This window comes from Carassius gibelio, chromosome B8 (genome assembly GCF_023724105.1).
Source record: "Carassius gibelio isolate Cgi1373 ecotype wild population from Czech Republic chromosome B8, carGib1.2-hapl.c, whole genome shotgun sequence".
Lineage (NCBI taxonomy): Eukaryota > Metazoa > Chordata > Actinopteri > Cypriniformes > Cyprinidae > Carassius > Carassius gibelio.
Window position 1 is genome coordinate 28,305,620 of NC_068403.1, and position 20,221 is coordinate 28,325,840.

A 20,221-nucleotide genomic window follows, 5' to 3' on the forward strand; every position below is an offset into this window, starting at 1 on the left:
ATTATGGGACTAGTTACAAATACAGGAAATTTGCCTTGAAAATAAAACGAAGGCCTGTCTTTTTTTAAACCTTAATTAAAAACACTTGAGCACTTCATCATGATTCCAATGGGGTTTTTTTTTACACTAATGAGGATCTCTACAACAGTGGTCTTTTCCAGTGGAAGGTGTAATTCTTGGGTGAGTGTAAACCTTAACATCAAGGCAGTTTGCTTCTTAATCACTAATCATTGATTTTTCTCATTGATAGAGCAGTTATTGAGTAGAAAGCAAATTTTCTATGTCCCAAAGATTATGTAGTTTGTACTGTCACTTCTGCCGTCATGACAATCAACGAGAGGTACTCAATATCATGTTTTCCCTTCAAACTCATGGATTTATTTCATTGAGTCTAACTCTATAGTTCATACAAATGTAAATAATCTGATTTGAATGATTGTTTCAAAAATCATCTCTTATTAAATTATATATAGGAAGCATTTGATCTGTATCTTTATAGCATCTAAATGCTGCTGCAATGTATGAAAGGTGTCATATTCAGATGTAATATATCCACAATTGTGATGGTTTAATGCACTTCGATTACTAATTTGCTTTTTATTTGCAGATTTGTGCAAACATCGTCATAGTTTCTAAGGGAGTTTCTAATTTTGTTGTCATTTTAAAAACTACAAAATGTGTAATTGTGTCCTAATTGTAAGAAAAGTATTGACCCCTCAACCCGTCCACCCCCAAAATTTATATGGTTTTAACACCGGCAGCCAGTTATTTTTAAACAAAATTGTGTACGTATTTAAAAATGCCTAATGTTTTTGATTTCAGTCTATCAGTGACTAATTTATAGGTGTTGTGATGCCATGCTGTAATTTTTAATTATGTTTTCATCTGTCTGTGAAACAAGAAAGCTGTGCATGAACTACCTTATGAATTTTATTAAATTTAATACACACAGAGTGGCCTGTGATTTTAATGTTTATTTTCAATATTGTGGCATGATTTATTTTTTTTATATATATCCATGTGAAATATATATATATATATATATATTTCACATGGATATATATAAAAAAAAAAAATCATGCCACAATATTGAAAATAAACATTAAAATCACAGGCCACTGCATTTTGTGATAGAATAAATATTGTCATTATCATAATAAAAAATTCAGTGGAGTGTGGGTGTCACCCGGTGGCTATTTTTGTTACAGCACCTACACAAAATCTCACAGGAACCTCAACAAATGTGTCATCAATTTTACATTTGGAAGGAATTATTTAGACCTATGGCTTTAATTTTATACCAATTTTAATTTTATTTTTTAAGTTTTAAACAAAAGGTTGTTAAAGCTAAGATACCCCATATGCCCTATTAACTTTGCAAAAGTGCAATTAAGGTAATTGGACACAACTTAGTAAAAAAAGAGAGAGAGGAAAAAAGAAACACAAAAATGAAGTACAACAATGCTACTTTGCTTATAGACAGCAACAACACTACCAAGTTCAAGGCCCAGAAACTTAGTATCATTAGACATCATTAAAATAGTCCATGTGACATCAGTGGTTCAATTGTAATTTTATAAGGCTGCAAAGAATACTTTTTGTGTGCAAAGAAAAATCATATTTTTATTCAGCAGTTTCTTCTCTTGTGTGTTCATCAAAGTACCACAGTGCTGATGCCAGAAAACAGTATGTTACAAAAGAATTAATTCAGAATTCACAGTACTCATAAAAGTACCCAGATGACCTGCTACATACAGTGAGATTTTGTAGTCTAAATATGATGGACACCATGAGGCTACGAGAGGATGCTAGTACTAGCTAACGTGACAATAGCAGCATGGCCAGTGCGGTACATCCAAATTATGTTCAGGCTACACACTTATACTATTTTTAATGTTCGTGAAGTAATTACTTGTTCAAGATAAGTACCTACTCAAGAGAGTATGCAATTTAGGATGAGGCTATAGATAAGTGACTACACTTTCAGTTTATCTCAGGTGTTTCCCATTTATCTGGATCATCTTTGAGATGTTTTTGCGGTTTGTTTAGAGTCTGCCTCTGGCAAATTCAGTTTAGCTTAAATGTCCAGAAACAAGACAGGACACACCAAATTAAATAGCTTACACCAGAACCAGTTATTCAAGGTATTCAAGATTACTAGAAATATCCAGGTAGATTCACTGCAGCCATACATGACCGGTATTTATGTCTAAACAGTGGAGAAAGAAAACGCACATGTACCACTATATTGGATCCGTGCATTTGGTCTGATAACTTCTTTTAGACCCATGACATTTTTTTTAACAATAACAAGTTTAACAATATCTAAAAAATAATTTGTTAATTGTGTTATTTATTTTAATTTATTTTAATTTAAGTTTTTATCTAGGCCTATAATTTGATTTTATTAGTTTACTGTTTGTTTGTTCGTTTGTCCTAATGTACCCCTGTGGTTGTATTTGTAATTAATTTTGACTCATTTGAGTTTACACTCTCTAACATAGACATTTCATGTGTTTTGCTTTTGTATTTATATCTAGACATTATAAAATCACTATTATAATGATTAAAAGACAACAATAAAATTATAATAAATAAATAAAATGTTGTTGTTGTTTTGTACCGATGGTGGTTTGGATCTACATCACACAAAATTATTATTTTTGGCAGTAGTTTGCATCCTGACTACAACCGAATGCCCGTTCACAAACATAATGTGAATTTTTATTTTTTGAGTGACAGAGATCTTAAGAAATAGACTGATATTATGGTTAATCACTTTGCAACAAGATTATTTGTCCATTGAGTTCATGACTTTCAGTGAAAGAATTGATATCTAAGCTTACCAATCTCTGTTTGTTCACTTAATTTTAATGCATTGTTTTTTCCTTTGTCTTTTTCTATTCTAGTCTCCTTTTCCCTCCTCTATTCATTAGTGTTTGTGTTTGTGACAATAAAGGGTAACATGGTTAAAAAGCTGGTTGGTTGATCTTTTCTGGTTTAAGCTGTAAGAATGGTTTTAGCTGGTCTCCCAGCCTGGCCAGCTGAAGAAGTGGTCAAAACACCTTTAAAACCAGCCAAAAAAAAAAAAAAAAAAAAAATAGCTATACGTTTTCTTTTCATTTGTGTTGTGCAAATACACTTTTGATTTTTCATAACATTTTATTAATTAAAATGTTCAGATATGTGGGACTTTTATTTTGACACGATGATGTGATGTGTGCGTCAGCCCAGTGTTCCTGTGATCACGCCTAGCAGCAAACCGAGTCACACGATCGTCTGATTGATCAGCGCTTTACTCTTCATTTAAAGCGCGTTTATTCTCCATATTTCTAAGCAATCGCTTTTAAGAGGCTTTTAAGAGCTTGTCGCTGAGGAAAAGGTAGATAAACGTATTCCTTTCTCATTTCAGTGTGATTTAGATTAGGCCTGCCGACAAACTAACAGACAGACAATGCTTGTTTACAATAGAGGACAGACTGCACAGTTGCGTCTTTGATCAATCCTTTCAGGATAAGGCACAATAATATATATATATATATATATATATATATATATATATATATATATATATATATATATATATATATATATATGTATATATATGTATATATGTATATATATGTATGTTCCATTTGTACAAATACATATATAAACAAAAACTTACACGTTTGTCCCTTTTGATTATTGCTAAATTATACATAGCATATACTCATGTCCATTGTTAGTTAATGGCAATTTATAACAAGAGTAATAATATAGATCATATGCTACTTTACTGTATTATTAAAAATGAATTGGACCAATGATGATTGCTATATTAATATTAATGCACATCTGACTGTACATTCTTATTTTAGGGTTGTTGGTTATATTATGATTATTTTAACAAATAGTTTTGCTTCGTACGTGAAGTTTAACAGCATCAGGTCAAAGAGGGTAAATTTAATCATTCAGCTGAACTGTGCAAGTCCATAAAATGATTAATAATCAAGCCTTATCTAAGGGGAAGTGAGTAGTTAAGATCTAGAAATTAATTTTAACGAAATATTTAATATGCAGGCAAATGTGCCTGTTTTTATAAAAGTGTCCCCTTTTATGGAAATATCCAAATCTTTTAAAATGAATGATATAACAGGGTATATTTATATTTTAAAATGATAAAGATGTGTTTTATTTTAAAGAAGTTGCATGATTGGTTATGTAATATTAATATAATTTTGCATGTATGATTGTTTGAGTGATGGAGAGGATCTGGCATGGCTGGTGCTGTCACACAGGTGCCTCATAAACCGAGAAGCATTGGATCCAGCCGCTCACATCCAAACCCACCTTATGGCCTCCATCTACCTGCCCTCATTAGAGGACTCGGCTGAGGTGAAGGAGGGCTTCCTGTGTCCTCTCTGTTTGAAGGACCTCCAGTCGTTCTACCAGCTACAAGGCCACTATGAAGAGGAACACTCTGGTGACAACCGGCACGTTGGTGGTCAGCTGAAAAGTAAGCTGGAATAGTCTTAAGATTGATTCCCATTTCTCACAGAGGAACAAACAAAAATAGTGTCTCCTTTAGTCACAGTGCTAATCGTATTACAAGCTGTGTTCGATTTGATCATAAGTGCCATACGAAGTGGACGTCAGAGTTTACTTTTCCATCTTAAGTGAGATTCCAGTCCAAAAGGAGTGTATATGTTCAGTTTATCCGCCAGTCAGTGTGCCAGAGATTATCTTATCGCCCAGCCCTAGATATGGGATGATTTAATAATAAAAAAAAAAAAAACAGGACAAATAATTTCATATTGTTATCCTTTCTAAGTATTTCCTTCATAGTTAAGTCATGCTTATTTGAAAGAATGCATATCCACCTTCATTTTAAGGTGCTGTATGTAGTGGCTGAATTTGGTATTGCAGTCCAAATTCAAAATATTGGAGAGGATCGCACTTGATGATGAATGAAATGAAATATGCTGTGTTTTCCACAACTGGCAACCCAGGGTGCTGAAATACATTGAGTAAACTGACAGCGGACGGGTTTCACAAACCAAAACAGAGGCCGACATTTTCAAAGGAGAATAACTGACTGTAGCATTGTTTTTCAGATAAACAAGTAAACTTAGCATGTTTCTTAAATATCTGCAAACATATTATGGTATTTTTATGCTTTAGCAGAGTCAAAATCTTACATACAGAGCCTTTAATGTAAGAGTGAGCACTGCCATTTGTAACTTGAATGTGCAAGACTTCCAGTGCCATTCTCTTCCAGCTATTTTAGCTGTGTGATCATGCAAACTGGTGTTTGTGATCTTATTATTTTAATTTATCTTAATCTTAAACACACAGGTCTGTAGTGCAATTAGTTTTATGGTTTAATGTACTTTATACTTCTAGTTACTTACCTCTAGTGGCTAACAAAGCAGACGTCTTACTTCGCTTACTTCGGAGTTGCAAAACAAGGAGGATAGTAGAGTTCCTCTGTTATTTTCTCCAAGCACCAAATTCTGTCATCAATACTAAAGAAAGCCCATGTGGTCCCACTGCTGATGGTAGTATTTTGACACACTGGGTTGTCAGTTGGGAAGAGAATGGAAGCCAGTATAAACTGGACCAGAGATATCTGATTCCACCTAACCTAAAAACCTCAGCATCAATCTTACATGGTTTATGACCTGAGGTATAGTAAATGAGAAAATACTATAAGCTTGTTGGTTTATATACAGAGAAAGATTGAGGACCTAAACCAATGCAGTAGGTAATGTATTTAGGCAGCATACACTGATTCTTCTAGAGCACCATGTCAGTTTCACCCTGTGTCACCCTAGATCTCTAGTAAGTAGAGGAGCTGACAGAGACAGGTTCAGTTGTTAAGCAGTTTTCACATTGTTTTCTCAGGCCTGGTGCAAAAGGCAAAGAAAGCCACAGACAAGCTGTTGAAGCGTGATGGAGATGATCGGACGGACAGCAGCTATGAATCATTTTATTATGGAGGAGTGGACCCCTACATGTGGGAGCCGCAGGAGCTCGGTAAGATTCTCACTACCACAGACAGATTAAAAAAAGAATTAAGACGAGAAAGATTGTTTTTAAATAAAAGTATGTAAGATGCAAAGCAAGGCAAGCTGGTCCTGTCTCACTGAGTGCTAACAAAAGTCATCATTGTCAGACTCTAATAAGTCTTCTGTTAAAACAGGAGCCACCCGCAGTCACTTGGATTTTTTCAAGAAGCAGAGAGCTGCAAGAATTGACCATTACGTGATTGAAGTCAACAAACGCATTATACGACTGGAAAAGGTGATTATTTGTCTATTGTGCTCTAAGCAAGTATGTGAAAACAGACATGAATGCTTTGCCATGCATCCTGCGAGTGCATGGATTTGTTGTACAGTACATGCTTAATGTCTGTGGCTGTAACAAACCTCAGTACTCAAAGAAACTTTAAGTTATTATTTATGAAATATTCAAAATATCATGTTATTATTCAGGAAGCTAGCAAACTTGCTATGTCAGTAGCTGACCTGAAAGACAAACCCAACTTTTTCAAGCTTGATCGTGCCAAAGCTTGAAATACAGCAAATACTTGAATGTGTTACAAATGTATTAGAAATATTCGGTCAATATTTATACCAGTGGACGATCTATGAATTTTGATGGAATGTGTTGAATATTTTAATTATTGTTGGTTGGACTGGAATGAATTGATTGTTCACACCTGGGAATAATTGTCTATTTATACCTCTCCTTGCCTTACACAAATGATACCTTGACAAAGGCGTTGTGCCAAAACTTTGGTAAATGAAATCACCTGCAAGTGAGTGTGCAATCTTATGCCTTCTAATCCAACACATTTTGGAACATGAACTTGCATAGCTAGAAATGTCTGGTTTCACATACGTAAGCAGATTGTAATAATCTGATTAATTTAGACGATGGATTAAATTTAGAATAGAACTGTCCATTTGATTAAATTGTTTCACATTGCTACCTGGCTTTTCATTGGCAGCTAACATCATTTGACAGAACCAACATGGATGCAGCGCAAATAAGATGTATGTGTACAAAATATCACACATCTGCTTGGTACCATTTAAAGAATGACTTAAAATGTGATTACTACACTACTTTGTTTTCTCAGCACTTGAGAAGTCCGTGGTATCGTGGGTGAACGATCAAGATGTGCCATTTTGCCCTGATTGTGGGGGCAAATTCAACATCCGCAACCGGCGCCACCATTGCAGACTCTGCGGGTCCATTATGTGCAGAAAATGCACAGAGTTTATTCCTCTGCCACTAGCATGTGAGTTACACATGTATGAATATGTTAGATTAAATGGAAAGTACTGTACATTAATACTTCAGTGAATCCGGTGAGTAAAGTGACATATCTGACGCAGTAACTTCAAGGAGTTGGAGGGGATAGGGATTTAGTGTTACATTTTTCTCTTCGTTTTGTAAAATGTTATAATTAAAATTAAATGTTAGTCGTACCACCAAGTCTTTAAAGCCATATTGGCCTAGAAAATCACAACTTTTCAATTTCCGTCGGTCTTAGTACATGTTGTAACTACAGAAGATTCAAGAGATGCTAACAGTCTAATCAGATTCAATGATCTATGCTAAGCTAAGTTAAAATTGCTAGCGCCAACCCCAGAGATCGGTTGAATTGATTAAAAAATGGTAAAACACAACTGTTTAACTCTAGGGGAGTTGGAAAATGAGCCAATTAAAAAAAAAAAAAAAGTGGAGTGTTCATTTAAGATGCCTTAAGGTAGGCAATTTCAGAGGGGCTAGCAATAGAAAGCTAGCTTTGAAAACATAATATTCCACCCTCTCTGCAAATCACTCTCCAAATCCACACCTCAGACCTAAGGCTAACCAGCGATACGATGAGACACGCTCATTCACATGACACATAATGTTACAGTAACACCTTCCGTTCTCGCTTGGTCTGCAGAAGTATAATGAAACGATATGATTGGATGAACATTTTATGGTCCTACACCTTCCACAGACATTATAAATACATTTAGACCACTTAAATTAGTGATTGCTATCTGGATGTGAAAAGACTTTTAACCAGCATAACAAAACCAATAGTTTTTGAACCATTAAACCATATCACTTACCCGGCTTTTTCACCCTTCAACAAATTAAGGATTTGAATTGGAACAGTCATGGCATTAAATAGTGCATGTATGAAGTCCGGCTAATACAGGCCCTGTCCCAAATGGCACACTTCATGTGCACTTTCATTCTTGAGGACTTACAACGACTGATGTGTGTGCATGTCCTTAAAGTCCAAGACACCATTCATAATTTTAACATTCAGAAGGGTGCTCGCGAGAGTCCCCTTTGCGGCCAGGATGGGCCCTTGATGTGCGCTTCTGCGGAGTCCTCAAGCCTTCGAGCTAGGGTTAAGGCTAGAAGGCATACAGCAAAAACTACTGGGCATGTGCACATCATTATAGCGTAATTTCTCTCTCACTGTACAGCAATAATTACTATTTTTGCATCATTGTAAGGGGTAGGTTTAGGTTTGGGGTAGGTGTAGACGTTAATAAAACACAATTTAATAGGTAGAAAATTGTATTTATTGTTCACTTCCATTTTTTTTTGCTGTATCTCTTCTAGCCACAACCATAAGCTATGCAGCCAACTTCTACCTGGCAGTCAAAGCAGCATTACGTCACAAAAGTGAAGACTCTGAGGTTGCCATTTGGGACAGTTCCTTATCGTGTGCTCCATAGACATTTAGATTTAGAGAAAAAAATTTTATCTTGTGGACCTTTTAATTTATCCCTTAGATTTTCTTAAAGTGGTCTCTAAAAATGTATTCTTATAAAGCTTGCAGAAACCCTGACAATATGCTACTCTAATTAATAAAAAAATATCACAGATGTCTTGAGGGAAAGTAGTGTTTTTATTTATTTTTGGGATTGAAAAAAGTAGATGTATTACCTACATGTTGGTCATCTTGAGCAGGTAGGTCAGATTTTCAGATTGTACTATAATGTGTTTTCAGATAAATTGACCAGTGGAACAAGGGAGGCCCTGTGGGCTCCGGGGCAGAGTGGGTCTCCTGGATCTGCAGGCCCAGTGATGCAGCAGATGTCTCGCCGCGGCTCCATTAACAGCATCTCATCTGTCACCTCTGTGTTGGAGGAGAAAGACGACGACCGAGTACGCTGTTGCCATCATTGCATGGATGCACTTCTTCGGTATCAGCACAAACTGGAGGAGAAAGACCACGTGCCTGATATCGTCAAACTCTATGAGGTACAATGGTATTTTTTATATATATATATAAAAACATGGCTCTCTTTTTGCCTTCACTCAAAGACAGAAAGCGAAATAAATGACCAGTTAGAATTGACATGCTACATGTGCTTAATGGTATTCTTTTTTTCATGTCAAAATGAGTTTTGATGGGATTATTATTTATTATTTTAGCCACTTTGTGTAAAACAACAGTAGACAGAGCTCCTCTATCACTGTCCACGTAGCAAACGCAGAGATGTGTAGATTTTTTACAGTGTGTAATTGTGTAATTAAACACTGAATGACTAGAATGTCTCATGCGGCCAGTTTAAAAACAAAGGCTTAATAATTGGACCATGATGATTGCTGCTTGCAGCTATATATTTTTGTAATGGTAGCTCTTAATATACATGGCATAGTCTTTAGTCATAGTATTGATTGTTTTTGCTGTGCAGAGGTTAAGGACATGTATGGAGAAAGTTGAAGCTAAGGCTCCAGAGTACACACACATGGCACAGTCTCTCAAGTAAGCACTACAGATGCAATACAATACGAACAATACATTTGTTAACTTCTTTAATGATATTCTAATGCCACATCCCAGACATTGGGAGATTCTTAAAGTTTTCTCTGTATTGTGTAGTGCTGGGGAGACGACCTGTAGTCTGGAGAGTGCTGCTGCACTAAGGATGGAGATACAGAAGTACTATGAGCTCATTGATCTTCTGAGGTAGGCAACAGACTAAAGACATACTGTGATGTGACGGACCTATCTAAATCAGGATTCACAGAATGCATTTCCATGGGGGGGTTTGGGCACTAGTAAGAAGATACTCGCACTCGGACTAAAAGACGAGGTCCAGCCTCACCCCAAAGCCCTGCAGCTGCAAAGGATGGTGCGCTACACAGCTACACTTTTTATACAGGTGAAAGGTTTATTAACATATTCTTCAAATCTGCAAAAGGTTTACAAACTTGTGGGTAAAGCAGTGGAAATGTGAAAGCTCAAATTCTCCATTCAACACGTACACCCGTAGGAGAAACTGTTGGGACTGACGTCGCTCCCCACCAAGGAGAAGTATGAGGAGCTTAAAGAGAAGAGAAGAGAGGAGCAGGAGAAAAGAGCGCAGCAGGAGAGACAGGTGACCAAACGGCAATGTGATCACAATCGGTTTCTCATATCAATCCTTTTCTTTTTGCTAATCAGTATAAATAAGACTTTAAGTGAATCAGTGGTGATTTTAATGTATCCATTCAAAAAATGTTGAGCTTAAATCGTATTTCACACGCTACACATGTGAGTATTCTTCCTTGTTTCTCAGTTCTAGGGCTTGAATTTCCTTAAACCAAATTTTCGTAATCGTAGATTAAATCGGGAGAGCAGACCACAAATGCTCAGTATATGTTGTCTTTTTTCATATAGTTACAGTGGAATAGAAAGGAAAAATGAAAATAATCAGGAGGAAATTACTTTAATATACATTATACATATATAATATACATTTAATATATATTTCTCAGTTTTGGTGGTGTGGTCCAGGGTTTTCCAAAGTAAAATTCAAGCGCTTTCAAGGTGCATTTTCAGGATTTTCCAGCACTTTACAACTGTGGTAAATGACATGTTTACATAGCTTACTTACTCGACTTCTTCACTTTAAATCAGATGATACTGTGCTTTTAAAAACAACTTCTATAAATTATACAATTTTAAAAATGAAAGCATTTACAGGGTTATCTTCAGTAGTTTTCAAATAAAATGTAAGACTTTTTAAGACCTGCACAAATAAAATGAATACTGTATGAGCAGGGTAGGGTCAATGTCTATTGTGACAATAATAATAAGTTGTACCATGAAATGACTGCAATAAAAAAAAAAAGATTTGCATTTCAAAAACAAGTTTTTCATGAATAAAGTTTTATATAGTGATAAACCTCACATTTCAGTTTTTAAACATTTTTTAAGAAAAGGGATTTGTCAAAAGTAGCTATGTTATTTTTAATTAAAAACAAACCCACACATTAAAGTATAAATTATCTTAAAAGAAAACACACACATCTTTGTTATTCGTTTGGATTATTGAAGGCATATTAGAAACAGGAAGTTACTATGCCCGGTAACGCCTGCACATAAAGCAGCACTGCACTCATTAATACTCCACTTTTCTGAGGACAGGCAGTTTCCTTCAGAGATACTTTCACACCCACGCCGCAATGAAATCATACCCTAATGAAGTTTAATCTTGAAGTTTAAGTCAAATAATGATTCTTGTCTTTCCATCGTCAAGTTTTAAGACATTCTGAAATTATAATCAAGTCTTATTATATAATCATAAATAAAAATTATTTTTTTTTGCATTTAAGTTTTATGTACTTAAAATTGAAGTGACAACAACGATTTATGTCGATTACATTTTTGTGTGGTGGAGATGACACGACATATTCATGACTATCTTCACATCGGTTATTTTAGTTGCATGAAATTTTTGTATATATAATTTGGGACTTAAACATGCAGAAAACAAGCAACAAATGTTCTTCCTCACTTAAATGGACTAGCATGAGCTTACTGAATCTCGCTGTGACTTTCTAAATGGCAAAATAAATATCTGGTTTACAACATTTCTGCACTGTTGTTAATGATGACAGTATTCAGTGCAGTACCAGGGAGCACATGAACTCAACACAACGGTAGCATTTTACGGATTCTTCCTCACAGGTGACTAATATGTGCTCAACACTGTGTGTAATTTGTTTTAATGCTCAACGCTGGGGGGGGGGGGGGGGAATGTGCGTAAATATTTTTTTTATTCATTATGACCAAATCTAAACATAATGAACTGCAATAAACACTTTTCATTTTCAAATTTCACTTTAATCACAACAGTCTTAAAAGAATGAGAAAACTGAGCAGAGGCTTTTTTTTTTTTTTTTACTTTTATGGCTCAGAAGTGCAGACACTTCCTGACTACTCAAGTACTAAGTTATCGTTTTAAGCATAATTTGTATTGGTCCTTTTCAAGCTATCGCCGACTGAAGTGGAAACCTCCCGGCATGTATTTATCGTCCGCTTTGCTCCATCATGGATGCACGTCAATAAAGACCAGCAGATCACATGTGCAGACTGATGCTACTACATTTTCATGCACTTTATCAAAAATCCAAGCATTTTTCAAACACTACATTAAAATTCAAGCATCCATTACTCCCTGTAGGTTCCTGTAAGATGATCCGATGAACATATTTAATTAATTGCACCTGATGATCAGTCCTGACATTGATTAACTTGATTAATCAAATCAGTGCATTTATTCTTTCAAGAATCAGTTCGGTGAATCCGTGAGTCTGACTGATTCATCAGAGTAGTCTAGATATGAATTTCTAAATAAATAAATCATGTTTTCACTATAATGCTTATGCAAAAAAAAAAAAAAAAAAAGCTGTGAAATAGCTGAATTTCTGGAATAGCTAGTCTGATGCAATTCATTATTTAGCATATTGTAACACTTGACTTCTCTTACGTAACTTAGGCTGGCCTGGAGGCACAAAAACGGCATTTGGAAAGTGAAAATAACCTCGGTGCACGCGAGGATGTTCCAGGTCCACGCATGAGGAAAGCCGGTGGCTGGCTGCCACAATCAGACACTCTACATACTCGCTCTGAGCTGGACGACCCTCTCCTGCAGCAGATCAAAAACATAGAGTCGTTCATACGGCAGGCGCGCTCCGCAAACCGCACCGATGAAGTGGCCATGCTGGAGGAGAACCTGCGGCAGCTGCAGGACGAGTTTGACGCCCAGCAGACCAGTCGAGCCATCCAGCTTTCACAGAGGTTGGCTGAGGAGACCGACATGCAGCAGAGACAATTTGATCATCTGCATCAGAGAGAGCTTGAGAACAGAACCCAATCAAAACTGTCCTCCTTGGATTTTAGAGACCGAGAAAATGTTTGGAAAAGAGAAGAGGCGGAAGGTGACTTGGGAGAAGATCTGATTGAGAGCCCTGGGTCTTCATCACATCTATTAGGAAACTCTCCTCCCTTAGACAGGCAAAGAGATAAACATACACCGACTCCACCTAACAGAAACCCCTTTGACGAGGAGCTTTTCTCTCCTGCTGAGGAAGAACCCATTAACTCTCAGACGGTCAATGGAAAGAAAGAGTACAACCCGTTTGAGGAAGAAACAGATGAAACGGATGATCCAGATACAGCTAAAGTGAAGTCACCTAGAAATCCTTTTGAAGATGATGATTATGAAGATGGAGGTAACCCTTTCAAAGAGGTTTCCAATGAGATTCCAGCTGCCTCAACCAATCCGTTTGATGAAGAGGATGATGAGGATGGCTCCGCAGTCGATGACGGGATTGAGGAAGAGCTACTTCTACAACAGATCGATAACATCCGGGCATATATCTTTGACGCCAAGCTAAGTGGACGTTCTGACGAAGTGGAGCTTTTGTCTGAGAACCTAAAGGAGCTGCAGAAAACACTACAAGAGCAGAAAAGAAAAAAGTAGTGTCCGTCACAAGTTTTCAGTCACAGATTAACAGTGTAAGATACTGATGCACTAGACAAAAATATACAACTAATTTCAAAACACGTTTCTGTGCAAGAATGCATAGTAGTAGGAACAGATCAGATCTTGATTAGAACAACTTCATTTCTGGAAAAATGTGTTAATCATCAAAGAAAGAAAGAAAAAAAAATAAGTCTTAGCATTGGGTAATATTCAAGTATTTTATGTGAACAAAATCTCAATATGTAGTCTCAAGTCAAATAAATGGGTAGAAATAGCTGGTTAAGATTTTCTGTTCAACAAAGTCAGTATTTCATGCACATTTTGCTTTAAAATTTTAAGAAAATCTAAGTTTATGTATTGAAGTCTAGCATGAACGCACACCTGCAGCTTTGAACTTTATTATTATTATATTGATCTAACAGATAACCAGAACTTCACTAAATAGAAACCCTCATTTCTTTTTTCATCCTTGAAACATCAAAGGAATATTTCACTCAAGCATATTTCACATTACCCGTCTTTCCTATATATATATACACATATATATATTTTATTTTATTTTTTTGGAACACAATCTACTTATAAGGTTTCAACTGTTTTGTCCATACAATTGAAGTTGATGCTGTCAAAAACAAATCTCTCACCATTATTAATTCTTGTGTGAATCTGATTACTATTGCAGATTTCCCTAATCAATGTCAAATCTCTGTAATTTAGTCTGTATATATTTGCATTGTTTTATACCATTGGCACTTAAATGATTTAGCAATTATACAAACACATCCAATGCTATGGAAACCAGTGTTGAAGTAACAAACGTATGCATATGGTCATAACTGCCTGCTGCTCCTCTAAATAGCTGTGTTAAAACAGTACCATCTGTGTGTTAAATCTGAATTTAGCTTGCATGTTTCATTAATGTGTACCCACTTCAATAAGACATGAGCACAACTGATGAGTTCAGTTTGAACTCGAGGCTTTTCATGGACACAGTGAGAACTGACAGCTACACTGTGGCTCAATGTAATGCTTTTTGTAATTGTATTTATGTTTCGTCATCAGATAATCATATTGTGACTAACAACCCATCCATTAACTTCTGGATAATGTTGCGTGTTTACACCAAGAAATATCAGGTATCAAATGTAACACTAATAATTAATAAAATTCTGTGAAAATCCTGTGATTCTGTTTTATTCGCTGAATGAAAATGTGTTGAAAAAGTTTCTTTAGTTATTAGTTTTGTAAAATTCACTCAAGAATGAAATCAAATGTTTTTTGAATTTTTTTTATTATTATTTAATTGAATTTATTTCACAGGTTTATAAAACAAGTCTGCTAAGTGAAAGTCACAAACATCAAATCATGTGCATCTCATCCACCAGAAAAAAAAAAGTTTAAGGACCTTTAAGTTGTGTTTTTTTTTTAAGCGTCCAATGTGTTTTCACACTGTCTCAAACAGCATCTACTCATCAGAGGCTGCCGCCACTTTAGCCCTGTATTTGCCAGTCATCTCTTTGGGAAGCGGGACAAAACCAGGATGAGGAACTTGGCCCTCCACTTCACTGATACACTCCCGCAGGAAATACTTCTTGGGCCCAAAGTTAGCAGGGTTAGACAACTCCATTTTAGCCAGAGCTTCAGCTTCCAGAACTTTACTGTGGGTCGGAGGAGACATACGAGGGTAAGCAGCAAAGTAGGGACACAAGGGACACGCATTCAAATGATAATACTGCTACTGGCACTGGTTACACATTAAAATGATTTCTGTTTAAACCCCAGATTTGCCTTCTAAACATTTTACAGTGTACTTATGCTCAGGCTAGTACTTGATCGATGTGTGCACTATCCAACTATCAACAGGAAGATACATATACAGTCTAACCAATGAGATTAGATTACTTTACTTGATCAGTTTATTTGAAAATTAAAAAGTACATTTCAAAAAAAAAAAAAAAAAAAAAAAAAACACCCAGGCAGCACTTAAATACGAAAATGCAGCTGTTTCAGATAACTTACTACTATTTTTACATTATAGTGTTTTTAATTTTTTTATACAGAGCTCCATCACAGTGAAGCAACAAATATAGATTTTTAATCAAAGTAATAAATTTCTTCTTTTTTTATTAGGTGTCTGATATTGTTTGCACAGCACAGCCTTTAGGACACATTTGGAGCGATTATATGAACTTGGTCAGCATGGTCTGTGGCAGACCTTTCTTTGTGTCAGGGCAACAATTTATAAATTAAAAGTTAATATTTAATTACAAACTAGACAATTTTGTATTTTTTGCTCCATTTTGCTAACAAAAATCAAAAAGCCATGTTTGTGCATCTCCGCAGTGTTTTTTCCTGATTGAACTTTCAATTTTGAATGAATCGGACGAGTCGATGATTCACTGAACCATTCATAAGCTTCGTAGGGCTTCTTCAAATACCCACATTTGCACTTGACCACTTGTCCAAAATGGGGATAATTTAGATTTATTTTTTAACTTTAAATCACATAAAAAGCTTCTCAATGATATAGTAGCCCTAGAAAATGACACGAGCAATGCCAAGGTCATGGCTTTGAATCCTGCGAAAGTGTGAACTGAATAAATCTATACCTTGAACACAATAAGTTGCTTTGGATAAATGCACGAATGTAAATGTACTTACTCTGACTTGCCAAGGATCGTTTTCACATGGTTCGTAATTTCTTTGTGGTCTTTTCCTTCTACATCCACCAACACTTGTTCTCCATCATCTGAACATAGCAGTAATATATAAAGATACCACAGCCGGGACATTGAAAATAATAATAATAATAAAAAACAACTTACCGAGGTAAAATCGGAGAAAGGGTGAGGGTGTCATGTTTTTGAACATCATTATTTGAACCCAGGGATTTTTGTACTGGATTTGAGGGATATTGAAGAACACAAACTTCCTGTCGAACAATACATTAACATCATGATTCTCAAACACGGCTGACTTTGTATTTATAGACAATTCTTGTCCCTTTTTTCTCCAATAAACTTCTTGATTACATGTAATGAATGTTGTTCTTTCCACGTTTTATCTGATTCTAACTAATCTAATTTATTGCAGATATTAAAACACAAACGGTATTTTTGTCTGTGGTGGCGTGACGACATTCTTTAAAAAAAAATAATAATAATAATACGACCAGCCTCTGCTTGCAGTCATCTATTGATGATCGTGTATTCCTGACCTTGCTCCTTCACTCAGATCACCATGTGTGTTATAATTGACAGTCATAATCTTCACAGCTTTTTTAAACACGACTTCTCCTTTCTGTAGATACTCCAGTGTCCTCCGTATAGGGAACCTTCCCTTCATCGGCATGATTAAACTATAAATTTGTGCAAATTATGTCACTAACTGATCCACAGACTGATCCTAACACATCCGCTCATGCTGCTCCTGCTTCGCGTTTATTGACAACGTCTGCTTAATCCAAACACACTGTCCAGCGCCACCTAGAGGACTGGAGAAGAACACTCAAGCGGATAGGTAGGGGATAAATTATTAAATACGTAATGATTTAAAGTACAATAATAATAATAATAATAAAAACATAAATAGGGCATGAAATACCTTATTTATTCATGTTAAATAATAATTATAATAATAAATAAAAAAAATGCCAATTGACACTGAGAGTCATTTTCAGATTTCTCCAAAAATGAGTTCATGATTCTCATACAGCAAAAAAATATTTACCAGTACCTAAAAATAAATAAATTAATAAATCTATGGTAAAATTAAGATACGATTTGATTCAGGAGTATCAACTGATACTATGATTTTATGTGCCTATTTTACTTTTTTTTTTTTTTGACTCACATTTGCAAATTCTTAAATTTGCACATTCTGTTTCCCAACTGGAACATTCACAAAAATATAAAAATTAAAAACAATTATTTACAAGTTCATGTATTTAATAGTTTTTTCATGAGATCAGTAATTTGCAGGGGAATTTTAAATTGGTGGGGGGTAAGTCTAAAGCAAAGGGGTCATTTCTAAGAGTCTTTTCTTTAGATAACAACATTCGAAACAATAGCAGAAAATAAATGCAATAGCACAAATGCACAAAAAAACTGTGCATTTCAGGTTTTCCAGGTTGTTAAGTTGATTTGATACTAGATATTCATTTAACATTCATAAAATTGTGACTAACAGAAACCATTCAAGGATTCTGACATATGTATAGAATAAAAACATAGAATATAATAATGTGAATTAGACAGAAACAGTATTATTTATTTAAAGTTCCTGCAATATATTCATACATCCCTGAATCACAACAAGCTTGGATTTAAGAACTTTTTGTGTATTTTTAATGAATTTTTGAAATATTCAAACTGAATATTTCCCAAAAGCATCATTGGCTAACTATGGTCATTAGTTTCACTGAATTCTATTGGTAATGGCGGACCTTGTGAAAATATTTGCTTTTGGGAAACAAAAGAAATCTCTGTTTGTCTTGTGACAAATGAAATTGTATTAATGCAAGTGTTACTTAGATTAAATTATATGAAAGCTAAACTCAACAGAATTAACACTTCAGTTCAGTTTCCCTTTATGTGACAGATATAAGAGTTCAGGAGGGACTTAGGCTGACATGTTTTGGTTTTACCCTAAGGTATCTGGATGTTGGATAAACATATATCAGTGAATTAAATAATTATAATAATTAATAATAATAATAAAACAGGCTTTTGTGTCTAATCAACAGGGTTAAGAAAAATAAAATTGCATAAATAATATTTTAATTGTGTAAATTATATACATATTAATCATAGTGCTGTCAAACAATTAATTGTGACTAATCACATCAAAAAGTTTTTTTTACATAATATGTGTTTGTACGTGTATATATATACATATATATATATATATATATATATATATATATATATATATATATATATATATATATATATATATATATATATAAATAAACACATACATGCATGTATATATTTCAGAAAAAAAATATGTTGTTTATATATTAAATATATTTATATAAATTAAATAAATTTTCTGTGTGTGTGTGTGTGTGTGTAAATATATGTAAATATTTTCAAAATATATAGTGTATGTGTGAGTATATATATGAGATATGTGAGATTTCATTCACAATCTCTTTAAAAAAATAAAAAAATAAATAAAAATTCCCCCCACTGTAATAATTCAAATGGTTTGGCCAAAACATCATAGTGTTTCATTCACCATTTATTTCAGATTAATTTACAGAAAAGCTGAGTAACACAGAGTTAAAGGGGGGGTGAAATGCTATTTCATGCATACTGAGTTTTTTATACTGTTAAAGAGTTGGATTCCCATGCTAAACATGGACAAAGTTTAAAAAATTAAGTTGTACGTTTTTGAATCCTTCCGGTTTGTCACAAGTTTCGGAAAGTTTTTTTAGAGTATGGCTCTGTGTGACGTTAGATGGAGCGGAATTTCCTTATATGGGTCCTAAGGCACTTCTCCCGGAAGAGCGCGCTCCCGTATAGCAGAGCACTGAGAGCACAACAGACTTCACTGATCAGAGCGAGAGCGTCGCGAAATGTCACAAAAGAAGTGTGTTGTTGGTTGCCAGGGCAAGACAACCCTGCACAGATTACCAAAAAAAAAAAAACATTAAGGGACCAGTGGACGGAGTTTATTTTTAAAGAGCATCGACGGAGCTGTGCAAGTGTTTTTGTTTGTTCCCTGCATTTCGAAGATGCTTGTTTTACAAACAAGGCCCAGTTTGACACCGGATTTGTGTATCGTTTATTTCTTAAGGATGATGCAATCCCAACGAAAAAGGGTCACGATCGTGTGTTGGAACCGCAGGCGGTGAGTAAAACTGCTAAAAATATCTCTGTGTTGTTAACTTAGCTATCGGCGCGTAAGCACATCAAGTAATCCTTGTACACCTTTAAAGAAAAAAAAAGACGACATAAAGTGGAACTTAGTCATTTTCCAAAACCGCTAAGTGTAACGGAGGCCAGCGAGTAGTGCTTTGCAGGTAAACCTCACTACCCGATCTCCCATGCCCGAGACCCGGGTTCGAGCCCCGCTCGGAGCGAGTGTGAGGAGCGTCAGAAAGGACCCGGGAGAGAGGGGTTAGATAAGCAAATATATACAGTTTCAATACATACCACATAGAGACGTCCTGTTGTAGTCGTTGCTGCTGCTGCTCTCGTTCAGTTTCAGCCTTGGGATCTGATTCTGGATCATAAATAAACGGCTGAATCTGACTGTTAGCCATGGTTTGTTTTGGATGATGTTTTTTTTTTTTCTCACGGTAGTGTAACAACTTCCAACCGCTCTCAACGCAAAAGCCTACTGGCGCTCGTGATTCTTAAGCTCCGCCCACACGTCACGCCTCCAGTGGCTCGTGTTTTTCCGGAAAAAATCGGCACAGACTACTTTTCTCTTATAAATATAATAAA

At 35.4% G+C, this 20,221-nt stretch overlaps 2 protein-coding genes across 3 annotated transcripts; one reads left to right on the forward strand and one right to left on the reverse strand.

The window, feature by feature from the left end:
* Nucleotides 1–3,229: 3,229 nt before the first annotated feature.
* On the forward strand, nucleotides 3,230–14,947 carry LOC127963154 (rabenosyn-5). Of its 2 annotated transcripts, none has more exons than XM_052562909.1 (12): nucleotides 3,230–3,382; nucleotides 4,242–4,498; nucleotides 5,887–6,018; nucleotides 6,185–6,285; nucleotides 6,995–7,040; nucleotides 7,127–7,288; nucleotides 9,014–9,267; nucleotides 9,705–9,775; nucleotides 9,893–9,979; nucleotides 10,073–10,175; nucleotides 10,287–10,391; nucleotides 12,777–14,947. In XM_052562909.1, the coding sequence occupies exons 2-12, from the start codon at nucleotides 4,336–4,338 to the stop codon at nucleotides 13,761–13,763; spliced, it is 2,211 nt and encodes a 736-aa protein (XP_052418869.1). In that variant the 5' UTR covers nucleotides 3,230–3,382; nucleotides 4,242–4,335; the 3' UTR covers nucleotides 13,764–14,947. The 2 variants fall into 2 exon arrangements, with proteins under 2 accessions (XP_052418869.1, XP_052418870.1); XM_052562910.1 differs by having other exon boundaries at nucleotides 4,281–4,498.
* A 93-nt stretch (nucleotides 14,948–15,040) lies between these two features.
* On the reverse strand, nucleotides 15,041–17,234 carry LOC127963207 (28S ribosomal protein S25, mitochondrial). Its single transcript, XM_052562977.1, has 4 exons — nucleotides 16,984–17,234; nucleotides 16,592–16,698; nucleotides 16,428–16,515; nucleotides 15,041–15,424 (listed from the first exon to the last, which is right to left on the reverse strand). Exons 1-4 carry the CDS (start codon nucleotides 17,115–17,117, stop codon nucleotides 15,232–15,234), a joined length of 522 nt encoding a protein of 173 aa, XP_052418937.1. The 5' UTR covers nucleotides 17,118–17,234; the 3' UTR covers nucleotides 15,041–15,231.
* Between the last annotated feature and the right edge of the window lie 2,987 nt (nucleotides 17,235–20,221).

Excerpts from the sequence above, each read along its gene's own strand:
- LOC127963154 (XM_052562909.1), top strand. The coding sequence starts at position 4,336 with ATGGCCTCCATCTACCTGCCCTCATTAGAGGACTCGGCTGAGGTGAAG. Across the intron at positions 7,289-9,013 it reads TATTCCTCTGCCACTAGCAT|ATAAATTGACCAGTGGAACA; the intron begins GTGAGTTACACA and ends ATGTGTTTTCAG. Across the intron at positions 10,392-12,776 it reads GAGCGCAGCAGGAGAGACAG|GCTGGCCTGGAGGCACAAAA; the intron begins GTGACCAAACGG and ends TACGTAACTTAG.
- LOC127963207 (XM_052562977.1), bottom strand. The coding sequence starts at position 17,117 with ATGCCGATGAAGGGAAGGTTCCCTATACGGAGGACACTGGAGTATCTA. Across the intron at positions 16,699-16,983 it reads GATCTGAGTGAAGGAGCAAG|GAAGTTTGTGTTCTTCAATA; the intron begins GTCAGGAATACA and ends ATTGTTCGACAG. Across the intron at positions 16,516-16,591 it reads CTTTCTCCGATTTTACCTCG|ATGATGGAGAACAAGTGTTG; the intron begins GTAAGTTGTTTT and ends TGCTATGTTCAG.